The 21,506-nt window shown below is 41.6% G+C and overlaps 1 protein-coding gene and 1 long non-coding RNA gene across 9 annotated transcripts in view; one reads left to right on the top strand and one right to left on the bottom strand.

Moving 5' to 3' along the window:
- LOC124855710 (CAP-Gly domain-containing linker protein 4-like) overlaps nucleotides 1-21,506 on the top strand; it is a 78,416-nt gene that overhangs the window by 34,963 nt on the left and 21,947 nt on the right. For 3 of the 8 annotated variants that reach the window (XM_047345731.1, XM_047345729.1, XM_047345732.1), the window contains exons 13-16: nucleotides 425-548; nucleotides 8,849-8,913; nucleotides 10,178-10,256; nucleotides 13,160-13,225. In XM_047345731.1, coding sequence (XP_047201687.1) covers nucleotides 425-548; nucleotides 8,849-8,913; nucleotides 10,178-10,256; nucleotides 13,160-13,187 — 296 coding nt within the window. In that variant the 3' untranslated portion in view covers nucleotides 13,188-13,225. Of the gene's footprint in view, nucleotides 1-424; nucleotides 549-4,557; nucleotides 4,839-4,941; nucleotides 5,339-5,435; nucleotides 5,552-8,848; nucleotides 8,914-10,177; nucleotides 10,257-10,491; nucleotides 12,947-13,159; nucleotides 13,226-13,316; nucleotides 13,403-21,506 lie in introns of those variants that run through there. The other 5 variants (XM_047345728.1, XM_047345724.1, XM_047345726.1 and 2 more) reach the window with 3 other exon arrangements.
- Nucleotides 9,248-10,535, bottom strand: LOC124855712. The gene is made up of 2 exons (XR_007035127.1): nucleotides 10,401-10,535; nucleotides 9,248-9,755 (listed from the first exon to the last, which is right to left on the bottom strand). It is a non-coding gene; the product is annotated as an uncharacterized LOC124855712 (long non-coding RNA).

Here is a 21,506-nt window from a genome sequence, read left to right as displayed (position 1 = left end):
GAGATGTACATTACTTTTCTCTATACATCCAGCCATGTATCTCTTCTATGGTCCATTCATCCCTCCGTCAAGTCAGTCTTTAGTTTATGCAGGTACATTATTTAAAGCCAGACAAATGTAGAAATATGGGCCATAAATTCAAAGTGACGGCTTCTATTTATACTTATAAACCTGGTTTAAAAATGGACTGAGAATTCAGCAAATTTAAGTGTTGAAAAGTGTCACTTCAACATGAATACAGAGCAGGAACCACGCAGCCTCAAGTTTATCAGTTTCTTGATAAGTTCACATTGTTTTACAAGTATCACTGGTGGCTTTGCTTCAGGTGTCTGAGAAACGTTGTTCCATACATCTCACTTGTGGAGCTGATCTCATTATTCGAGGTGATGCCTCTAATTTCTGGTTTGAATTTCCTTCTCTACAGGTATCTGGTTGGGCATTGAACTGGACAAGCCAAGTGGCAAAAATGACGGCTCAGTGGGAGGAGTGAGATACTTCAGCTGTCCCCCAAAACATGGAGTCTTTGCTCCCCCTTCTCGTGTTCAAAGGTGAAAACTCATGCTTTTTACTGCAGCCTGGATCTTGCTCAAACAACCCTTCTCAAGTTTTCTTCGGTGGTCATTTGCAGAGGGGAAAAAAAAACAGACTTAACCGAAAAAAAAAACTAATTATTTAACATTCAGAGCAGATTGGACAATAAATCCCCAAGGCTGCTTTTGATTGCCCCCATATATATGTCTGATGGCACTAATGAGTTCCTTTGACAGTGTCATTTGCGTGACTGCTGACATATTTGATTTTGCCCTCTGTGCGTTAAACGGTTCTCCTCTGTTCTGGTGATTAACTAGAGTCAGAGTTATCAAACGTGAAGCCTAGGGCCGTCACTCAGCAAGACTTCAATTTAATGTGACACCTTGTATTGAGCCAGATGCCTTAACGTCTGCTTTTAAATGAAGATAACTAATATCTAAAGAAAGACATATAAACACAACAGTTAGTCAGCAAAACTGAATGTTAAAATGTGGTATGTGTGATGCATCTGTTTCTAGACGGCAAATCAGAAGAGGATTGAACCGCAGAGTAGTTGTTGGGCTTTAAGATAATTAAATCAGTCCATCCATCCGTGTTTCATTGTCCATCCATTTGTCCAATATCCCTTCGTACATCCGTCCAATCATCCATCCGTCTTTTCTCAGCCAGCTAGCCCCTGTCCTGTCTCCTATATAAAACATGTTGAGTCTCCAAGAGCTTACAACGTGTTAACTTGTAAATTTGCAGCTCATATAAATGTGCTGCTGAATATGAAGTTCACTTTTATAATCATGGATTACAAGATTCAAACATTCTCTCAGATTGCAGTGTTTTTGACCTTTTCTGCTCCAGACAGGGATTGGAATCAACCAATTTATCCTTAATTTACCCTGATCCAGAGTTGACATGAAAATAAGGAAGAATATATATGTGTGTGTGTGTGAGTTGCTCAAAAAAATAAAGGGAACACTCAAATAACACATCCTAGATCTGAATGAATGAAATGTTCTCATGAATACTTTGTTCTGTACAAAGTTGAATGTGCTGACAACAAAATCACACAAAAATCATCAATGGAAATCAAATTTATTAACCAATGGAGGCTTGGATTTGGAGTCACACACAAAACTAAAGTGGAAAAACACACTACAGGCTGATCCAACTTTGATGTAATGTCCTTAAAACAAGTCAAAATGAGGCTCAGTATTGTGTGTGGCCTCCACGTGCCTGTATGACCTCCCTACAACACCTGGGATCCTGATGAGACGGTGGATGGTCTTCTGAGGGATCTCCTCCCAGACCTGGACTAAAGCATCCACCAACTCCTGGACAGTCTGTGGTGCAACGTGACGTTGGTGGATGGAGCGAGACATGATGTCCCAGATGTGCTCAATCGGATTCAGGTCTGGGGAACGGGCGGTCCAGTCCATAGCTTCAATGTCTTCATCTTGCAGGAACTGCTGACACACTCCAGCCACATGAGGTCCAGCATTGTCCTGCATTAGGAGGAACCCAGGGCCAACCTCACCAGCATATGGTCTCACAAGGGGTCTGAGGATCTCATCTCGGTACCTAATGGCAGTCAGGCTACCTCTGGCGAGCACATGGAGAGCCATGCGTCCCTCCAAAGAAATGCCACCCCACACCATTACTGACCCACTGCCAAACCGGTCATGCTGAAGGACGTTGCAGGCAGCAGATCACTCTCCACGGTGTCTCCAGACTCTGTCACGTCTGTCACATGTGCTCAGTGTGAACCTGCTTTCATCTGTGAAGAGCACAGGGCGCCAGTGGTGAATTTGCCAATCCTGGTGTTCTCTGGCAAATGCCAAGCGTCCTGCATGGTGTTGGGCTTTGAGCACAACACCCATTTGTGGACGTCGGGCCCTCATACCATCCTCATGGAGTCAGTTTCTAACCGTCTGTGCAGACACATGCACATTTGTGGCCTGCTGGAGGTCATTTTGCAGGGCTCTGGCAGTGCTCCTCCTGTTCCTCCTTGCACAAAGGTGGAGGTAGAGGTCCTGCTGCTGGGTTGTTGCCCTCCTACGGCCTCCACCACATCTCCTGGTGTACTGGCCTGTCTCCTGGTAGCGCCTCCAGGTTCTGGACACTACGCTGACAGACACAACAAACCTTCTTGCCACAGCTCACATTGATGTGCCATCCTGGATGAGCTGCACTACCTGAGCCACTTGTGTGGGTTGTAGAGTCCGTCTCATGCTACCACGAGTGTGAAAGCACCACCAACGTTCAAAAGTGACCAAAACATCAGCCAGAAAGCATAGGTACTGAGAAGAGGTCTGTGGTCCCCACCTGCAGAACCACTCCTTTATTGAGTGTTTCTTGCTAATCACCAAAGATTTCCCCCTGTTGTCTTTTCCATTTGCACAACATCATGTGAAATTAATTGTCAATCAGTGTTGCTTCCTAAGTGGACAGTTTGATTTCACAGAACTTTGATTAACTTGCAGTTATATTGTGTTGTTTAAGTATTCCCATTATTTTTTTGAGCAGTGTATATATAGATGTGTGTGTATATATTTTTATATATGTGACGTGCAACGGGAAAACCAGGAACAAGTCGGCAGAACACAAACGGAGAAAATGAGGAAAAACTGTCAATTTCTGAGAAAATATTGATTTTCGTTTTATTGCAAAATGTGCAAGTTGAAATTATGAAGTATCCACTCAGTTCTTTAAATGACAGTTTCGGAGGTTTTGAAATGGTAAATTTTATGTTTAAACTCGGCTTGTTTTCAGCCTAAAACTCAGCCAGCTCGTATTTACATTTTGGGAGGGGAAAAGCATCAGCTCATTTCTGTAGCGGCTTTGTTTGGCTCCGTGCTGGCTTTTGTTCTGCTTGTTCACCAATAACCAGCGTGCTTCAAGAAACCTCGTGGCTACTTAACAGCTCCTATGAAAAATAATGTGTTTCTTCACGAAGGACCAAGGTCAACATGTTGCAAACGAACTGAATCGCTTCGCTGTGGGAGAGCATGTTCAGCTGTACCGCCGCTGCCAGACTCTATTCAGATTCTGAATCAGAAGGAGATGAAGCGGAAGATGATAGCGACTGCATTACTTTGGAGAACATTCCTAGTTTGCAGCTGTCTTCAACTCAAGACGAGGATGACGAAGAAAGATTTGGACTGGCAGCTGAGGAGCTAGAACGTAAGATATCAGAAGCTAATGCTGTCACAACATTTGAGGAAAACAGACAGTGAAATGGAGAAGATACGTAACTTTGACTGTAAATGCTATGGAAGGAGAAAGGAGAACTCTTCACTTGGGACACAGTCCTGTAGCTGCAAACTTTCACCGGAGATCATGTACAACATACGGATGGATTCTTTAGCAGCAGAAAGGGAGCGGCAGGACATGAGAATAGTCAGACATCTTGAAGCAAACCAGTATACGCTAGAAGCTTCAGCAATGACCACATCCACCAAGAAGACACCAAGGAAAAGAAAACACGCCAGGACAATTTATTCCATCGGAGGCATCAAAGTCTGCCAGAATACCTTTCTGTTTCTCATGGGGTGAGTTTGATAACTTTTTAAAAAAATGTTTTGATGCATCATACTGTAAATAAATCATGTACAGAAGCGGACAAATCACATAAACCTGACCGGTCAAATATTAAAATTGACTTGACTGGGGTTTGTGTTTGTATTTTTAATCTAAGCTTGAGGTTGTGTGTTTTTTTCTTCCCCCTGCGCTGGGTGATTGGTGTTCACAGCAACAGTTTTTTGGCTAACATAGCTACACGAGGTTAGCATCTACTGTATCCCATTCACAATGTGAAAATCGACTTTAGTGGGGGGAGGGGGGTTGTACTTTTAATCAAAGTTTGAGGTTGGAAAAAAAACAAAAAACAACTACCTGTTTTTATCTTTTGTGTTAGATGTTTATTTCTATAAACACACCTGTATGCAGAAAAAACGTGGTGTGTTGTCACCAATTTTGTCAACACTCATTGATGTAAACCATAAGCTGAATATTTCCTTTGTTTCCCCTGCTAAGAATCTGTAAAGCCACGTTGACGGACATCATCAGACACTTTGATGAGAACGGTGCAAGACCCCGCTTGAGGAAAAAGAGCCAGCGGCCGCAGGATCCCGATTATATCAGCAGTGAGCAACTCCGCAGAGTTTTGGAGTTCATAAAGAACTACGCAGAGGATCACACCATCATGCTGCCTGGTCGACATCCTGGCCACAGGGATTGGCATGTGAAGCTACTGCTAACACATGTGTCAAAGGCCTCAGTGTGGCGTCTCTATATGAAGTCTGCTAAGGAGCTTGGTATGTATAAAAATATATTTTTATAGAACAGTGAAATTCTTCTAATGACCAGTGATGTAAAACTTCATCAAAAATTTATAAACCTGTGATATTTTTCTCTCAGGTGAGCGTGCAGTTTGCAAATCAAGCTTCAAGGCGCTTTGGACCCAGCTACTCCCACACATAAGAAGCTGTAGGCCCCGCACCGACCTCTGCTGGAAGTGCCAACAGAATAATGACCAGCTTATAAGAAGTGCAAACCTTCCAGAGGAGTGGAAGACTGCAGCAATCAAGAAGCAAGAGGATCATCTTCAGCTTGTTCAAAAAGATAGGGCCGTCTACAACGAGACAAAACAAAAACTACTTTATGTTGTGGTATGGCGCCTGGCGGGTAGCGCACAAGCTTCACTCCACACTAAACATCCACTTCCTGATTGCTGGCCACACCAAATTTGCCCCGGACTGTGGCAGACAAGCATACCAAGAGGACCAGGGTCAGCACATTGGCAGATATTGCCAAAGTAAGTCTATTCCATCTGATAGAAAATCGAAGAAGAAAGTCAGTCATATGCATGAAAACAAATATGCTTATTTCTATTATGGTCCTTCTGTGTACAGGTTGTGGAAAACAGCTCTCCTGAAAGTCGCCTCAACATCCCACAGCCAGTCGGACTGGAAGATGGCAATTTGTAATGTGTATAGAGTTGTAAATAAAAATCACATTTGAGACATGATCAAAGTCAAGTTGCCCATTTCTCTTCCTGGGTCCATTAAAGTCTGAGGTTTGCAGACATAAAATTCAATGGGTACAGATTAAATAGCTGTAGCACCAGCCTCTTCTAGATTAACACGTATTCAAAAGGTGTAAGCTATTAGCCCATCCTCCCGGGGACTCGATTATTCTGCTGGGGGACTTCAACGCCCTCGTGGGAAACGACAGTGACACCTGGAGAGGCGTGATCGGGAGGAATGGGCTCCCCGATCTGAATCTGAGTGGTGTTTTGTTATTGGACTTCTGTGCTAGTCACGGATTGTCCATAATGAACACCATGGTCAAACATAAGGGTGTCCATCAGTGCACTTGGCACCAGGACACCCTAGGCAGGAGGTCAATGATCGACTTTATCTTATCATCAGACCTTCGGCTGCATGATTGGACACTCAGGTGAAGAGAGGGGCTGAGGTGTCCACTGATCACCACCTGGTGGTGAGTTGGATCCGCTGGAAGAGGAGAAAGCCGGACAGACTTGGCAGGCCCAAGCGCATAGTGAGGGTCTGGTGGGAACGTCTGGCGGAGCCCTTGGCCAGGGATGTATTCAACTCTCCGTTCTGGGAGAGCTTTGACCAGATTACGAGCGATGTTGGAGATAGAGTCTGAGTGGACCATGTTCTCCGCATCTATTGTCGATGCTGCCGCCCGTAGCTGCGGCCGTAAGGTCTGCGGTGCCTGTCACGGCAGCAGTCCCCGAACCCGGTGGTGAACACCGGCAGTAAGGGATGCTGTCAAGCTGAAGAAGGAGTCCTATCGGCTGTGGTTGGCTTGTGGGACTCCTGAGGTGGCTGACGGGTACCGTGAGGCCAAGCGTGCTGCAGCCTGGGCGGTGGCAAAGGCAAAAACTCAGGCCTGGGAGGAGTTCGGTGAGGCCATGGAGAAGGACTACCGGTTGGCCTCAAAGCGATTCTGGCAAACCGTCCGGCGCCTTAGGAGGGGGAAGCAGTGCTTCGCCAACACTGTTTACAGTGGGGGCGGGGAGCTGCTGACCTCGACTGGGGACATTATTGGCTGGTGGAAGGAGTACTTCAAGGATCTCCTCTATCCTGCCTTCACGTATTCCCTGGTGGAAACAGAGGCTGGGGACTCGGAGTTGGACTCTTTCATCACCCAGGCTGAAATCACTGAGGTGGTTAAAAAGCTCCGCGGTGGCAAGGCTTCGGGGGTGGATGAAATCCGCCCTGAGTACCTCAAGTCTCTGGATGTTGTGGGGCTGTCATGGTTGACACGCCTCTTCAACATTGCGTGGCGGTCGGGGACAGTGCCTCTGGACTGGCAGACTGGGGTGGTGGTCCCCCTACATAAGAAGGGTGACCGGAGGGTGTGTTCCAACTACAGGGGAATCACACTCCTCAGCCTCCCTGGTAAGGCCTACGCCAGGGTATTGGAGAGGAGATTCCGGCCGATAGTCGAACCTCGGCTTCAGGAGGAGCAGTGTGGTTTTCGTCTCGACTGTGGTACACTGGACCAGCTCTATACCCTCTACACACCTACAGCATGCGCTGGGGCGGTTCGCAGCCAAGTGTGAAGCGGCTGGGATGAGGATCAGCTCCTCCAAGTCCGAGGCCATGGTTCTCGACCGGAAAAGGGTGGCTTGTCCTCTTCAGGTTGGAGGGGAGTTCCTGCCTCAAGTGGAGGAGTTCAAGTATCTCGGGGTCTTGTTCACGAGTGGGGGAAGAATGGAGTGGGAGATTGACAGACGGATCGGTGCGGCTGCCGCAGTAACGGGGGCACTGTGCCGGTCCGTTGTGGTGAAGAGAGAGCTGAGCCAAAAAGCAAAGCTCTCAATTTACCGGTCGGTCTACGTTCCTACCCTCACCTATGGCCATGAACTTTGGGTCGTGACCGAAAGAACGAGATCCCGGATACAAGCGGCTGAAATGAGCTTCCTCCGTAGGGTGGCCGGGCCCTCCCTTAGAGATAGGGTGTGGAGCTCGGCCATCCGGGAGGGGCTCGGAGTAGAGCCGCTGCTCCTCCACATCGAGAGGAGCCAGTTGGGGTGGCTCGGGTATCTATACCGTATGCCCGAGCCACCTACCGGGGTGTATTGACCAAACTTTATTACTGTATATTGTTCTGATCTTGATTCTGTTTTGGATTATTTTGGCATGTTCACATCTTACTCTATCATCCAGTAGGAAATATCAAACCATACAGCTCTGTCCTTTTTAAGACTTGCAGGTCCTTGACCCAAATGTTGCCTCGTTTGCTGTTGTAAACAAATTAAAGCGTCTGTTTCAAAGAATCCAGTTACTTAAGTGTTATTGTCTGCATTTGCACTAAATGGAAACTCATTCCATGTTTGATAAGTTGCAGGTCTTTAGGCTGAACATGTAGCAGCAGGATACCCGATTTTCAACATTAGTTTTTCTCATCATTCTGCTATGTTTTCACATCGGACTAGTTTTATCTGTTCAAATAGTTTTTTCTTCATTTAAATTATTTTAGAGCAGATACAGATGTGTTGCTTCAATTGCACAGAGTTCCTGGGTGGCTGTTTATTAAAATAATTTGATCCTGGGGAAATTCTCTCTGACAGTCTTATTCATGGAGTCACTGAATGATTGGATGGCACAATAGCAGCACAGTTCCTCAAGTGTTTAATGGTAATAACAGAATAAAAGCCATTAAAAGGCAGTTGACATCTATAATGACGTGAAAGAGTTTATCAGAAGTGATGGACTGTTGCACTTTGATTTCTTTGGATAATTTGTTTGTTTTTCTCTCCGGGTTTTCATATTGCTTTTCTTTTTTTTTTTTTTTACCAGTTTGTGTCTTTCTTTAGATAAAAGCTGCGTTTGGAAAGCCAGCTCTTCTTGTGTCTTCCTCCTTTATTTCCTAATTAACCTCAGGGTGCAGAGCGTGCATGCTTTTCAGCTGTCTAATGAAGGATTTCACATTCTTCTCCAGAAGCTTGCCCCGTCTTCTCGTTTCTTCTGCTGTCAGCAGCTATCACGACTCATTATAAAAGCAAATGCTCTTTTCTTTTTGTACTCTTCTTTCTGTTCTCATTTCTTAAGCTTATGTTTTAGTACCTTCTAATGTTCATCAGATTTATATTAATATCCACATTATTGGAGGGAAGGTTAAATCATTAACACGTATGGCTGCTACAAAGAGGTTGGTTCTAGGTGTCCATTAAAACTATGTAAACTGGTCTGTTTTGATGTCTAAAATACTATTAATTTCTGCACAATGGCTTCATTTTTTTTAATAAAACCTCAGGGAGGAGACTAATACTCCATTCCTTTCCTCCCAGGATCCACGGTTCAGTCGGCTGCCTTTCAGAGCTCACCACCTCAGGTCTCAGTCATCCAGTCAGCGGTAAGGATTAGACTCAATTATTTGAAACGTAGAGCTCCTGTCAAAGGTTTTCATGCACTCATCATGGAAAGTCATTAATTTGAGGATTATGGCATTCATTAAACCATCTTTCCTTGGAGATTATACAACATAAAACTGGTGGGCTTTTTAAGAAGCAAACTGGGGGCAGGAGTTTGAATTTGTTGTGGATATCCATATAAGTTTAATTATATAAATACACCCCTCATACAAATTTAGCAGGGGGACCACATGTTTTTTGTAGCCATCAACAAGCTTTTGCTATAATTTTGACAAGATATTTTCTAGCCTTCTTGACAGAAATGGTAACTCAAACTGGTTAATTTCCTGACTTTAATACAGCTTTTTTAAGGACAGTCCACAAGTTTTCTTTGGGTTTGAGGTCGAATCCATTCCAGAAACACGACTTCAGTCTGATTCATCCATTAGTCAGGTCTGATGTGCGGTTGGGATCATTGTTCTGTTGGAAAGTCCAACTGAGTTCAAGTTTTAACCGTCAAGCCATAGATTTGACATAGAGTTGCTCTAGTATTACTGGCAGAGGAACAGCTCCAAATTTAAGTCCAGTTTAAAATGTTGATCTTGGTACAGGGACTCCTTTCTTTGTTTGCACTTTCTTAGTCCATGGTGATAGAAGACTGGCCTCACTGTTGACGGTGATGCTGTTGTTTCAGCAGTTTCCAGCTTGGGCCTTCATGCTTTCTGAGTTGTTCCTGATCATCTTTCCTTTCATCAGAGGGTGACAGGTTGGGCATTCTTTCTGAAGTTGGTTCAATCATAAAATCTACTTTAAGTACAGTCGTTTGAACCGATGATCTTGGAATCTGTATGTTTAGAAATGGGCAGAAAGCAAAATTACTAGCTGCGGTAAAATCACTAACTAGAAGGTAATATGCCTTCGTTTTGTCTCATTAACACATTGTAGCTCCTTTTGCACATTTTATTGAATGATTTAGGTGAATTAATGTGCATATTTTAGACTACATGTATGGTTTTGTTTGGAATAGAGAAAATCTACAATAATTTCAGTTTTTTAAATAGGTGAAGTTGTTGGTTGTACACCCAGTTTCACCCTGGAAAAGAAAAACATTCAAATGACTCATTAATAGAACACATTTGATGACCTCTAATCCCAGGATGAGTGGATTGAGCCTTCAGACTGGAGCTTTGTTTACATTCCTTACTTTGAGGTCAGTTCTTTGCATGCCTCTCTGTGGGATCCCCCTGACTAATGATTGCCATGCAGGGACAATTCGTCGCAGTTTCAGCACATCATCAGCCATCGCCACACCAAAGGAGGTGAGAAGGAGGAACCCGGTTACCAGGTAAGAACAGTTTTCACATCTTTCTTCCCTAAGCTTTTCATCTTCATCCTAATCTCCCTGCAGCAGTCCCAGAATCAGTAGTTTTAAAATGGCTACTGCATGCTTCTGCTAAGCGAACCCTAAACCACCAAGCTCATAAATCACCTGATATTTATTTTCCTCAACACATATTTTCTCATAAATCTTTCTTGCTGTCTTTTTCCGCTTTACGCTCCCAAACAAACAAAACATAAAGGAGTCGCTCTACTCCTCATCGTCGTCGCTGGAGCACCCTGAGCGGCAGCAGTGGGGGAATTCCCGGAAGCACGGCAGGATCCAGTCCGTCGTCCTGCTCTGATGGCCAGGTGCGCCTCCACGTGGGCATGCAGGTCTTCCTGAGCAGTGCAAACGAGATGGCGTTTATCCGCTTCTTGGGAACAGCGGACTTTGCCCCAGGGCTTTGGCTGGGTCTGGAACTCCGAAGCCCGAAGGGCAAGAACGACGGCTCTGTGGGCGGCCGCCGCTACTTCACGTGTCGGCCCGGCTATGGCGTTCTAGTCCGTCCCAGCCGCGTCACCTATCGTGGCATCAATGGCTCCCACTTGGTGAATGAAAAAAGCTGAAGACTGTTAAAAACTGGGGATGGGTTTGGATGCGATGCGGTTCAAACTTTTTGCATTTCTAACCTTTGCATTCTAATTCTCTGTGCTGCAAAGCCTTAAGCTGAAGAAATTACTGCTTATTAGTCTTTAAAGTCTGTAGGAGGCAAAAAGCACTTTATTGAGTAAATGATAAATCTTTTTTATATAAAACTCTGCAAAACTTAAATCTGATTGCACTAACAAGCCTTGTCATCATAGAATAAGATCAGATGGATTCTATGGGCGTTTGCTTTCAAAACACAGAGCTAATTTTTTTATCAGATAATTATAATCTAAATAAAGGTGTCAGTGTGTTTATGTGAGTGCATGTTGATCAAGAACACTTTGGAACAGGAGATAATGAATGTCATGTCCAATGTATTGTTGATTAATATTAAAAAATAAGTTAATCTTCTCCATCAGGATCCAACCACATCAACAGCAGTTGATACTTCTGCAGATCTTTATTTTGCTACAGATAAATGATACCCTGTGATAGGGGTGGTCAGTAATAATTTGTCTAGGGACAGCCCCCTAGCTGGATGCTGCCACCATGGCTGACAGTTGGTGCAGACCGTATGGGCAGCTCCTAATACCAGGAAATTTTAAGTAAAACTAATCTTTTATTACAGTAGCATAATTTTAAACTTTTCTAACCTTTGATTTGACTTATTCAGTGTGGGGAAAATGTCCCAATTGAAGAAATTGTGCTAGACAAAATGACCATTTTCTATTTTCTTGCAGAGGCCACAAATTAAAATCTCCTAGTACTTCAGTTTTGAGGCCCGTTAAAAGGAAAACAGGCCCACAGCATCATAGGTCCTCCACCATACTTGATAGTAGAAATGAGGTGCTTGTCCACATGTTTATCAGTGGTATCATGCTGTACCTAAAAGAAATGTGCTGTGTCAAACCGTATGCATACCCCAGGAAGTCATGGCACACTAATTCACAGCTCTTAAGCTTGCTGATCAGCTTACAAACAAAACAAAGAGCAAGTATTTCTTAGTGCAGGATTTTTTTCCCTGCTTCATAAATGTGCCCAAATTAAACGTTGGATTTTTCTGCAATAAAACTTTAATGCTTCTGAAACATCTTTACCAGTGATGCAAATAGGTGTGCTTTTGACATGGAAAGGTCTAATTTATGCAGGGCTGTTTGTCTTGAGGACCGGCTATGTGAAAGAGAGTTGTAGGGTGACAGTCCCTCCAGGTGGAAATCTGTTTCTTTAATCCAATCCAATTCCAATAAAGTCCAATTTGTCCATAACTTTATTTTTCTTCACCATAATGTAAAATTTGGTCCAGATTCAAAGCTGCTAAGCAATTTTTACTCATAAAAATAAGCCTAAAATGATGCCTGTAAATGTTCACTATGACACCATTTCTACAGCTCAAACTACTGTCTAACTTTGTGATCTCAGCTTTGGTAATCCATATAACAGCACTTGAGTGAAGTATATATTTGTGGAATAGCATTCAGTGGGCCATAACAGTACAATATGCCTAATTAAATCAGCTTGACACTAAAACTATATAATTATCCACACATTTCAAGGATATAAGCTGCAGTCTGATTAGAGTGTCTGGGCAACTCGGCCGAGAACGAGCCATTGATTGCGCATGTGGAAAACAAGGCCTCTGTTCAGTAAAACGCTCATGGTCCGTCCAATTAGAGCACGCCGGCCACAACCGGAGCTGCAGAATCTCCAGCGGCCTTCCCTCATTGATCTGTTTTGGTCAGAACCCATGTGATTGAAAAGCTGAAGAAGCCAAGGTTGTCTGAGATGTCTGTAACAGATGAATGGGGGGCAAAAGAATAACAGTCCTTCTAAAGTTGAAGCATTTCCTTCTACACTCAGAGGAGCTTCTCCTTTACATTAAAGCATTCTTTGATGTATTTTTTTTTCTCATTTTGTCCTTGTTCTGTTATAGTTTGTTGTATCTGCACTTGGACATTTCTGCACTAATGAAAAGTTTTCAGTGGATGTGTGATGGAAGGGGTTCATTCTTATAAATTTACGTGTTAAAGTGCTTCCTTAAAGAAATAAAAGAAGTCTTTTATCATGAATTTTGCTCTTTCTTTTCTGTTCAATTACTGTTTTATTCCAGCAGGTTTCAGGATAAAAACCTGCTCTGGAAGCAGTGTTAGTCACTCATCAGCCAGTGTGCAAAAATTCAGCATCGAATAGGAGCAACATGCCTTATGCCGTGATAGTGGAGCAAATTGCTGTTTGATTGCTTGCTGTAAATTGTTCTCTATGCTTATTTTTTATTTCTATAGTTTCAAACAGGAAAGAGGGTTCAGCTGAAGCAACGTTTGCTCCAGACGTCTGAGATGGATTTGTAGGTAAGTGAAAAACTAAGTCCATGTCATGGTTTAGTACCTTGTAGAACTATGGTTGCAGCCAGACTTTAAAACCTCTCATACATTTGTGTAGGACCTGTTGTCCACTCTTCTTAACAACATTGCCTCAGTCCAATCAGGTTTGCAGAAAATTGTTTCTTAAATATAAAAGTTTCTGGCACAACTTCACCTGCTTCTAAGGTCCACGGAGAAGGACAGAAATGGGATCAGGTGAGGAAACAACGTATTTCAGCTTGTGGCCTTTATTGGTTGGTCTGTTGATAAAGTTTTCCTTGGTAAAGTGTCTCCTGATCCAAACATTCCCTTCTGCTTAGCTCTCTTAAGGTCTCGCCACAGCATGTCAATCAGATTGAGAAATGGACTTTGAATGGGCCATTGCAACACCTTGATTCTTTTTAGCCATTCTGCTGTCAGTTTGCTGGTGTGTTTGGGATTGTTGTCCTAATAAAGACCCAGGTTACTATTCTGTAGAATAATGGTTTTAAAATACTCCAGAAACTGCCTTATAGCCCTTCTCAGATGGCCAGCAACAACTGGTTCTGTAGGATCATTGCTGATCACTTTCATCCTGGGCTTGTGTTCTCAGGCTTGTAAGACCATTACCTATAAATCGTTTTGTTTTGTTGGTAAGTGTATATTTCTAATTTCTGTCACTTTTTGGTCTAGTTTAAAGTTACAGTAAGTTTTGTCATTATGCCGCCCTTCTCACAAGTTGGAAGCTACAAATCTTTTTAAGAGCCCCAACTTTATGGAAGTAGCTGACAGAAATCAGTTATTTTTGGTTACTTGCTTCAAAAAGAAGCTTGTCTTGTTTCCAGTAATCCTCATCCTTAATGCAGCAGTTTTATTCCATCTTGCTCTGGTCTGTCATGACCTTTTCTTGATGCCTTTAAAGGAATTTCTGACAGTCATTTGTCATGTGGACGCAATTCCTACGGATCAGCTTGTATTCCGTTTAACCTCAAAAAATGCTCCTCCAAAACAAATGGTATACCTTCTTTTTGTTCACTTTAAGCACTCTTCTAAATTACCACTAAAATCACCCTTTATGCCTTTATGTGTCTGGTTATAAGTTGCCCCATTAAATTGTGCATCCAACCTTTATTTTTATTGTTTAGAGAAGCTGTTCTGAAAAGGGGAAAACATGTTCATGCTGTGTGGGATCATTACTTTTAGCGTAAGAGCTTATGAAAAAAACTTCTAGATATGAAAGGAGGCAGGAAACAGGCAGCTGATGAGAAATGCAGTGAGTTCAGACACAAAGAGAAGCTGCTTGCAGAAAGCCATGGCAGGACGAGAATCTTTTTGAAATTATGGAATAGCTTCCTATTCCTATATGATCCTGTGCCGTATATCCACATGCTGCATTGTAGCGGTATTATGGAATCAGAGTTTGAAACATTCTTTCTGGGGTGCCAGCCAGGTCTCTCTCCTGACATATTTATTCTGCAATCCAAAACCCCGCACAAAGGAAAAAAAGCAGAGACATGCTCATCACCCGAAACATTGATGGAGAATCACCCAACAACCACAATTTAATTGTCCCCAGCAAAAAACAACAAAAATCAATAATAGTCTATACAATAAGAATTAACTCAGTTCAGTCAATTTCAGTTCAAACAAAAATAAGCCGGTCCAGGCTTTTCCTCTCGCCAGTCCAATCCATTCAAAAAACTAAAAGAAGAAAAAACTCAATTTCGTGTTTTTTATACACGCACAAGGAAGCAAAACAAACACTGTACTCGGCGGCACATAAAGTTAGGCAACCTGTATCAGCATCTTTAAGCTGACAGGTTGTTTTGTCACTCACGGTACCGGCGTTTTGAAACACTCGATCCAAATGGTGAGCTTCTGATGTGAGCCAGACGAACTCTCAGGTAACCCAAGATCTGCTTCTGTTGTCTCACGAACTGTCAATGCCACACACTCCACTGCCACGCATCAGTTCTCCCAGCGGCGTTCCAACCGGAAAACAACGCTTTTTGCGCCGGAGGACGCACGTCATAAAAAAGAAAAAAGGTCGTGGAGGTGAACAATATGCGTGTCCAATCAGGCCGCCACAGCATGTTCTTATCCTAGTTTTATTAAGCCCAACACTATTCCTCTTTGTTTAGGTGTGTTTTCACAAAGGTTTAGAGAGTTTGTCTTGGTATTATTGTCCTGTTTGGATGTTATTATGGAACGTCAGCTATGGAAGTAAATATGTGCCATCAGGATTTGAATAAAAAATGCCTCTGAAATTTGAATGTTGTGTATTAGTTCTTACTTTTTCAGTGTTAAAATAAATTCAGAATATATTTTTAACCTAAAATAAAAATTCAGTGTCATTATTTGTACATGAAAAAAAAATTCAGCGTCATCATTTGTACATGAAAAAAAAATTCAGCGTCATCATTTGTACATGGTTGCAATTTTCATTTGTTAAAAAAATTCACATTACTATTTCAAAGTGATCAAATTTTCAATATACCTATTTTTTCAGTAAACTTTTTCAGTGTTAAAAAATTCAGCATATAAAAAATTCAACTTTTCAAAATTCAAATACAATAGTTTCATCGTACTCAAATTTAACTTGCTCAAATTCGCTGTCTCAAATTCAGAGTCTAAAAATTCGCATTAAAAATGGCAAGGTTACTTCAGGTCACAGACATTAGCAATGGATGTCAGATTCCAACACCCAGCCAATCACATGACGCAACCATCAAATTGAAGAAATACCAGCATCACCAAGGCTGGCGACCATGGAGGCGAACGCAAACCCTACGGTGAGTTTAATGCTTTCATATTTCTGTAGTATATTTTATTTTGCGTATGAAGTTTGATACATTATCTTAAAGCTTGATTTAAAACACGGGTTTGGGCCGTTGTTAATCTTACACCATGTAGTGCTGGCATGTTACTTCTTGCTATCTCCTAGCAGCCCTCTCCCCGCTGTCCCACATCCAATTTCCTCCGTTTTATTTCAAAAAGAAATACCACTTGCGCCAAGTCTAAAATCTTTAAAGAGAACTGATGGGTGGCGACTTTCTGGGTCGTTTGTATGTTGTCTTAGGTGATACTGAGACGGGCAGTCTTAGTAAAGTTGTAATTTTTCAGGAGATACTACCGCTAATGTAGTAAGCTAATATGGCTGCTTTGTATAGGGCTGCATTTGCACTCAGGGATTGCCGCCGCCATATTGCCAGTAGAAACACCGGTGTTGCTAACAGAAGCTACCAGTAAAAATAGTGGATAGTGAGTGGAGCAAGTCACGGATTCCGTACAGAAACAAGTCAAACAGCGTATCGAGACAGCGATACCTTGAAAAAACCCAGTCAGTGAACGGGCTCGACCCGTACGAACACAGTGAGTGGAGCAGCGACTTAAACGAGCTTCCAGAAGTGACGGTGCCAGACGTTTTTGGTTATATTGTGTGTGGAGTGAGTGCCTACACACACGAGCAATTCTAAAATTACAAATCCCTGGAAGCTCATCTGTAGTTTATTAAAGGATGGTTGCAGGATCTTCAGATTTACAAAGTAAATCACCTCAACCCTGTTATCACCAAGTTACGTGCAGATAGCATGTAAATAAAAACATGCGTCTCCCAAGCAACTGTTCTTAGCCCACTACACGTTTGGTAACAGTGCAATGCTAAACAGTTATGTCAAGTGTTGTTTCTGATGACTAATGTAAACAATGACAAACCCAGTCAGGGTCAGAAACGTGAAATTCGTAGATCGGCTTCCCAACAGATAGCAAAGACACGCTTATACGGCTTATACGTATACGGCTATGATCAACATATTCAAAATATACATATTTATTAGGCATTAGGGCAACAGTTTATCATTAAACCTGGCGTTCTGGTTGGTGAGGTCTCCTCTTCCTCCACTTTGTGGTCTTTCAGTTAGTAAATTAAGTAAGTGCCTTGCAGATTCAACAATAGCATCCTGACTACCCTGTAGTCACAAAATATATAAAAGACAAAGTAGCAGTTGAAAAAGGATCACTTAAAAAGACATTTACACTTTATGAGAATGATCACTTTTACTCGGGAAAACTGTGCTGTGGGGTTGCCACCTTTCAGAAATTAAAATAAGGACGCATGCTACAGCCCGTGTCACCTTTCTTTCATATGGTGGGATTGCTGGTGGAGTGATAGAAAGTATTTGATACAAAGTCTACTCAAGTACTGAGTAACTGATCATAACACTTTATTTAATGTTTGAAATTTCTCAGACAGCAAGAAATAAAGTTATGTGCAAATATGTATGTGGAGGCTGGTTCCAGATCAAATTTACCACGGGGGCCAATAGTCAATGTTTTTTCATGGGGTTATTTACAAAAAGATGAAACAAAAAACAGATATATTAAGTGAGTAGTCCAGAACTATAGGTTGCAGATCCCTGATCTAGCAGATGGAAAGTGTCATTCTATCTCACTAGAGCAGTTAAAACTGCAGCACCATAAGTTTTAAAGAATAAAAAGACATTTAGTATAATTTCTTCAGTGCCCCTCTTAGCCCCCCCCTACTGCTGCCATTGGGCTGCAGGTTTGTGTCTGGTGCATTTGTAGTTGCCATGTTATTTCTTCATGGATAGGAAGACAGGTTATCCCAACTGGTAAATAACATTAATAAAATAATACATTAAATGACCACTGAACAATTATTCCTAAAGTATATCAACATTTCTGAATAAAACACAAAGAAAGCCCTAACAATTTTTAATCGGGAAATATTTACTGTTATTTTATTAGTATGATTTGTTCTTTAAATGGCCACTTATATTATCTTGGCTCATACTATTATTCAATCAAGTTTAATCTAAAATTAACATCTTAAGCAACTACTCAATCCACTATAGTTTGCTAAAAGCACAATAAGAAACTGAATCAATCATAGCATCTCCTGAGGCATTCTCAACTTCAGGAAATGATTGAGGGATGAACAGATGCTGATGTCTGGTTCTTTAGGTTCTAACGGGTCGGCAGTGTTCCTCTCCTGATCCTGTCTGAAATCATACAGCAGCTCACTGCTCAACGATAAACACATTTTTTAAAATTGCTTGCATTAATCCTCACTGACACTGTTCAGCCTGGGATGTGCGTCTTCCCTCTCACGTCTGTATCTTTGCTCCAGCGGTGCAGCGCAAAAGGGGCTTAGTGTCCATCTCTAAGCAACCGTGACAACATCATTGGCCCGTAGCGTTCTGGGGGTCCTTACTAGCTCCCGCCACAATTTAGCTGACCTTAACATGTCCTGTGTTTTATTTTCGTAATTATTGTTACACTAAATGTTTACATGTGTGTGATAGACGTTACTGTCGGACATACAGAAATACGGAACAAATCGCGTCTCGTATTTTACGAAAAAGATGGCAATCCTACTGTGCTCCCATTAAAATTGTTGCAACTATATCGAACACAAGTAAATCTACAGTTTGGTACAGTTTGGTTGGTTCATTCATAAATGAATTCACATGAATAATACAGTAGCTGAACAGAATGGGGTTGTGGTTATAATAAATGTCGGAAGTGTTCACAGCCCCTCCTTGAAGCATACAAAGCAACCATATTAGCTTTCTACATTAGCGGAAGTATCTCCTGAAAGATTACAACTTTACTAAGACTGCCCGTCTCAGTATCACCTAAGACAACATACAAACGACCCAGAAAGTCGCCACCCATCAGTTCTCTTTAAAGATTTTAGACTTGGCGAAAGTGGTATTTCTTTTTGAAATAAAACGGAGGAAATTGGATGTGGGACAGCGGGGAGAGGGCTGCTAGGAGATAGCAAGAAGTAACACGCCAGCACTACATGGTGTAAGATTAACAACGGCCCAAACCCGTGTTTCAAATCAAGCTTTAAGATAATGTATCAACCTTCATGCGCAAAATAAAATATACTACAGAAATATGAAAGCATTAAACTCACCGTAGGGTTTGCGTTCGCCTCCATGGTCGCCAGCCTCGGTGATGCTGGTATTTCTTCAATTTGATGGTTGCGTCATGTGATTGGCTGGGTGTTGGAATCTGACATCCATTGCTAATGTCTGTGACCTGAAGTAACCTTGCCATTTTTAATGTGAATTTTTAGAGTCTGAATTTGAGACAGCGAATTTGAGCAAGTTGAATTTGAGGACGATGAAACTATTGTATTTGAATTTTGAAAAGTTGAATTTTTTATATGCTGAATTTTTTAACACTGAAAAATTTAACCGAAAAAATAGGTATATTGAAAATTTGATCACTTTGAAATAGTAATGTGAATTTCTTTAACAAATGAAAATTGCAACCATGTACAAATGATGACGCTGAATTTTTTTTTCATGTACAAATAATGACACTAAATTTTATTTTAGGTTAAAAATATATTCTGAATTTATTTTAACACTGAAAAAGTAAGAACTAATACACAACATTCAAATTTCAGAGGCATTTTTTATTCAAATCCTGATGGCACATATTTACTTCCATAGTCAGCGTAGGTCTTGATATTTATAGTCAAGGTGATGCTGAAATGTTTCCAAATGACAAATCCACAGGATCTTCTCATTGTATGAAAACATGGTTTTGACAATATTAAGGTATTGCCACTGCTGAGCCAGCTGGGTGGCAGTATGCAGCAACATGTGGGGGCAGGGTAGTGAAGTTTTAGTCTGTTCCAAACAGCTGCTAATAGCTTGTAATTTCTTCATATCTGCTGGATGTTTTGTTCTGGGCTTAAAGAGCCATTTGTGCTACACTGTTAAAGATTTTGCCTTCGCTTTGGTCCGTTCAAAGGTTTCGCTGATATTTTAGGAGTTTCTGAAGCAATTTGTTAATTTTGGGATGGAAACTTGGGCTTCTCCATGTGCACCATTATCCCTCTGTGCATTCAGCTTTAGTCATGAAGCTGCAGAATTTTAAGTTTCTGGCCAAATACATTTGTGACTGAAGAAACATCCAGAGGAGACCTGAAGAAAGCATATGGGGGAGGTTTATAAAATGAAATACTCACTGCTGGTTAGAGAGCTGATTGAAAGCACCCTCCAGTTATTTGCATCCCTTGCAAAGATGTGTAAAACGCCTTGAATTAAGTCAGATTTTTGTAGAAGCTTAATCTCACAACTTAATGCTTAATTTAAGTATATTTATTTGGTGGGGGAGAAAAATCTATTGAGAAACAGTTTTTTTGCAATCCACTGGAGAACTATTAACAAAGTTCCACAGCACATTTGGAAGAGAAACAGACCCACAGCATTACAGATCCCCCACTGTACTCAACAGTAAACATATAAGGTGCTTTTCCCCACATTCATACCTTGTTTCACCAGATGTTTTTTGCTGAAAACCTCAACCTTCGTATCATCCTACCAAAGCACACAGCTCCAGTTAAAGTCTCAGTAGTTTTAAGCAAAACCCGGCAGGAAAAGACAGTTTTCTGCCATGCCTCCAAAACAACCGGTTGGCATGTTGATGTTGTCCAAGAGGACGTCTGCTCCGATTTTCTCAGAGATTTGGAGATTTCATTTGTCTCAGCTTCTGTATTTTTTTTTTTTACTATGGCTCTGTTTGATCAACACAAATCTGTCTGGCTAAAGAGAAATGGGTCTCCATGGTAAAACCTCAGGAAATTATGGATTACTAATTCAAGTTCCAAGACAGTCGCAGCATCTTAAAAAATGTACGAATTATAAAAGGCTTCAGTTATATTTATTTTAATCATTTTTAGGGGTCCCACCAACTCTGGCCGCTGTGATTTTATTTAAAAAAAGAAGCTATTTTCTGTCTAAAATAATCTCAAATCAAAGGTTGGATTTCTCTAAATGTTACTGTGAGATCAACTCCTGCAAAAAATATATTTTGTAAGGCTTTCTAAACTTCCTGAGACATTTCGCTTTATACAAATGCTCCATTGCTTTAAAGAAACTTGTTAGTATAATGTAATGTATCTAACTTTGAAAAGCTTTAGTTTCTGGGAGGGTTGGCTTTTTTAGTGGCTGCATAAATGTCTTAAAACATTTATCAGTAGAATTTGGTGAAATAAATAATTTTGTCTGGAGGGAAGCACTTGGTATTGTCTGCAAAACGGATTCCTAACAAATGAGGAGTCCATACCTTTTGGTGTGATGGAGAGAAGAGAGCTCAGCTGAGAAAATCCGTTTACTGTTTCTAAATAAATACAAACCTGCAGCTTCACACCCGTTTATTTATGTTTACAATACAGGGATAATCCTGCTGGGTCTCCATTCACCTCGCCAGCGTTTATGTACTATAATGACCAGCTCACTGTATGTAA

This window comes from Girardinichthys multiradiatus, chromosome 19 (genome assembly GCF_021462225.1).
Source record: "Girardinichthys multiradiatus isolate DD_20200921_A chromosome 19, DD_fGirMul_XY1, whole genome shotgun sequence".
NCBI classification, from domain to species: domain Eukaryota; kingdom Metazoa; phylum Chordata; class Actinopteri; order Cyprinodontiformes; family Goodeidae; genus Girardinichthys; species Girardinichthys multiradiatus.
This window is presented reverse-complemented; position numbering and strand designations above follow the sequence as displayed.